Here is a 3,660-nt window from a genome sequence, read left to right as displayed (position 1 = left end):
ACCAACACTGTGTTTGCTGCCAGCGTATATTACACTAGTTAATTAATTAATGATAAAGACTATTAATATTACATTACAAAAGAACACATTAAAATGCACAGTGAACCCTCCAGATAGTCTATTTATTTGAAAACGTTACGTTCTCTGTGAAGTCTGTTGGCACACGGAGAACCTTCTCGGTATTCCTCTGCTGCTCGTCTCTCTTTCTATGAATAACTGTTTACAGTTGAACTTGGCCGTACTTTCCACACTAAAATTAGCAGCTTCTGTAAACACAGAAGCCACGACAACAGTCATCCTTCAGTCAGTGTTTGAACCCCAACCGTATTGTTTACGTCTTTGGTTCTCATTCTTCATCTCTAGTGTCGGATTCAGTGATCCCTCGACACATCGTAGACAGTCAGAACCGCTGTATTTTAAACATATCGTCTTTTCCTCAGGGCGATACTGGGACATGGTGGAGAGACTTAAGATCAACCAGTTTTACGGGGCCCCAACAGCAATCCGCCTGCTGCTGAAGTTCGGAGACGACTGGGTGAACAAATACGACCGCTCCTCCCTCAAAACGCTGGGCTCTGGTATGTGAAACATGACGCTCAGAGATGGTTTGAGTTTGTTGCCACCTGGTTTGCATGTATGTAGTCGACGGTCAGCTCTGCTTTTTAGGTAGTGTGTTGTGGAAACGCAGTCTTCCAAGAACCCTTCAGCTCTAATCCAAACAGAGGAGGAGATGTTAAACATGTGTAAAGTGCAGCCCACCAAAAAAAAAACAATCTGTAGAGGATGATGTACAAAGTCACTTTGACGTATTTTTGAATGCAACCGCAATACAAACATATGGCCAGAGGTAGAACAAGAAATGGAATTATTGTTTGGTTTGAGATTAATTCTGTTTTTGGATCTATGCACTTTGGTAAAATAACAAACAAACTCAATATTGGGTGTCTTCATGAAGTAAAATTTGTAGCTCGCAAAAAGCAGGAACTGAGAAATGTAAGGAAATCAACAGCCAGCAATCATTAGAGAAATGTACGATATGGAAAAACCGACCTGTTCTTGATGAAATTTGTATTAGTCCAAATAATCATTCCACAAAAATATGGATATGACATATGCATATTTTCTTTTCTCTGCTCAATATGTGTACACTGGGTTTGTATGTGGATTTGTTGGGTAAATGTTCTGTCTCACGTCCTGTTTTTTGGACTATGAGGAAAGTAACCCAAACAAAAAGCACACAGCTGATAACATGAGAGCTCTGTGTCTCCTGGTGTCTGTTCAGTCCTCCTGGGCATCCGTGATCCAATAAACCAAAACCTAGACTAATCAAGCAACAAAAAGCAGGGTCGAGAAACATTCAAACGAGCAGCACAAGCAATCAGACAGACTTTTTAAAGAATATATAAACTTTATTGATCCTGCTGGGGGAAATTCTCTTTTAACGTATCACAGGGAGCTGGAGGAGTGCAGGATCAGATCCTAAGGCGCTCCTGCAGCAGATCGGTTTAAGGGCCTTGCAGTATTTAGGTGTGACCCTCTGATCACAAAGCTGTAGCCACTGAGCCAGCACTAAAACACATCGACGAGGATGGGATTCGAACCCACGCGTGCAGAGCACAATGGATTAGCAGTCCATCGCCTTAACCACTCGGCCACCTCGTCTGGTCATGTGCAGTCACACAATGCTGTGATCAGCAACAACAACAACTGTGAACTCTAAAATTACTGCCTCGACTGTAGGAAACAACTACTTATAAAATTTGTAGAGCTACTTCCATATCCTGTTTCCACCCACCACACTATGTACACAAACACAGCTTTTTAATTTGATAGATTGAAAAAGGTGTCCATCTCTGTTACATTACAAACTGGATGTTCCTGAACATTGTCAGGGACTCCTCACACCCTCTCCATGAACTGTTTGAACTGCTGTCATCAGGAAAACGTTTCCAGAGCGTTAGAGGAAGAACCTCCAGACTGATCCAAAACTTCAAACCACAAGCTGTCAGAATGCGGAACTGCTGATCCAGATATGCACATGATTCTTTATTTAAATTGCTTTAAGTGATTGGATCCTGATCTCTCATCCTGCCTGGACTGCTGTGTCTGTACAGCAACATGACAATAAACTGGATTTGATTTAAAACTGGTTTAAGATAAATACTGTTTAGCAAATGAATTATGAGCACAAATGGGACAGTAGGGTTTTTATTTGGTCTTTTATTGGAGACAGAATCTTTCTATTAGGGGTCGACCAGAGTTGTTGCTGATTATTATTAATCAAGTAGCCTATTAACCAATAATCGGATCTGATATATATTTGTTATATTTATATTAGCTAGGTTAGGTTCCATAATTTATCTTAATTTTCTTATGACATTAGGTGGGTTATTTTAGTAATCTCTTGAGCCCAACTTGTTACTAACCTGGTCAGCGTGTCATGCTAAGCAGCTGCCAGTCAAACACAGTGTGTGCATAGGACACGTTACAAAGTCACACGAAAGGCTTCACCTCTAATGAGGGAAGTGTTTGCGTCCTGCAGGAGAGAGTTATGAGACAAATTCCTTTACCGTGCACGTGTCACATGCTTGACATATACTCAGAGTCAAGCAGGCCTGGTCCAGTACGTCAGAGTCGCCCTCAGCGTCCGAAGCAACGTCCAGACACCTGTTTTCCTGGAACGTGAAGCGTCATTTATGACAAACGAGAAACATGAAGAACTTAGATCCTCCTCCTAACCAACCTTTCTTCTCCTTGAACCATAGCTATACAGCGCCCTCCATAATCATTGGCTGGTTAAGATGTGTTCTTTAGCTTCTAGTAAATTCATTTTTTTCTAAATAATATAGGACCACAATGAAAAAAAAGCTGAAAATTCAACCTTTAATTCAAGTGCATTTGTTCAGTGTGAAAAAAATCCCACATTAAAAAATAATTCTTTTACATCAAATCATGTGTGCCACGATTATTAGCACCCTGGATGTTGATACTTTGTACCAACAATTCATTTGAGTTGAGTTGAAGGTTACATTTTTCTACAATTTTCAGTGTGAGAGGATGCTTCTGCTATAAAAATTGAATTTATTTTAAGGCTTTTAACACATCTTAACCAGGGGTGCCAATAATTATAGAGGGCGCTGTATACATTTATGTCTAAATATATACATTGGACTAAAAAAAATGTTCGAAACATAACAGTATATCATTGACGTTGTCCTTGTCTGTCTGCAGTGGGTGAGCCGATCAACACTGAGGCGTGGGAGTGGTACTACAGAGTGGTCGGGGAGGAGCGCTGCCCTGTGGTGGACACCTGGTGGCAAACCGGTAACTGTCTGTTTGAAACACTATTTTAAAGCAGAATCAAAACGTCAGTTTAGTTATTCCATTGCATGGGGTTTAGGTTTTTCCCTTCAGTGTTTAAAGTTCTATAATTAGGGTCCGAGCACTAACAGTGCAAGGACCCTATTGAAACCCTTGTGATTCTTATTAGGGTCCGAGCACCCAAAAGGGTGCGAAGACCCTATTGGAACTGCTCGGATTATTATTATTATTATTATTATTAGGGTCCGAGCACCAAAGGGTGCGAAGACCCTATTGGAACTGCTCGGATTGTTATTATTATTCGTGCCAAAGACACGCGTTTTTGAGGCCCTAAACATA

The 3,660-nt window shown here is 40.8% G+C and overlaps 1 protein-coding gene and 1 non-coding gene across 2 annotated transcripts in view; one reads left to right on the top strand and one right to left on the bottom strand.

Moving 5' to 3' along the window:
- Nucleotides 1-3,457, top strand: part of LOC103372627 (acetyl-coenzyme A synthetase 2-like, mitochondrial) — a 9,609-nt gene extending 6,152 nt beyond the window's left edge. The window contains exons 7-8 of the mRNA XM_008302310.1: nt 441-578; nt 3,232-3,457. Of these exons, the coding sequence (XP_008300532.1) occupies nt 441-578; nt 3,232-3,353 (260 nt within the window). The 3' untranslated portion in view covers nt 3,354-3,457. The remainder of the gene's footprint in view (nt 1-440; nt 579-3,231) is intronic.
- Nucleotides 1,581-1,662, bottom strand: trnas-gcu (transfer RNA serine (anticodon GCU)). The gene has a single exon. It is a non-coding gene; the product is annotated as a tRNA-Ser (tRNA).
- Nucleotides 3,458-3,660: the final 203 nt, after the last annotated feature.

This window comes from Stegastes partitus, unplaced genomic scaffold, assembly GCF_000690725.1.
Source record: "Stegastes partitus isolate 25-593 unplaced genomic scaffold, Stegastes_partitus-1.0.2 Scaffold1794, whole genome shotgun sequence".
NCBI classification, from domain to species: domain Eukaryota; kingdom Metazoa; phylum Chordata; class Actinopteri; family Pomacentridae; genus Stegastes; species Stegastes partitus.
Note: the sequence above shows the minus strand (reverse complement) of the source record. Positions and strands in the feature narration are given on the sequence as shown.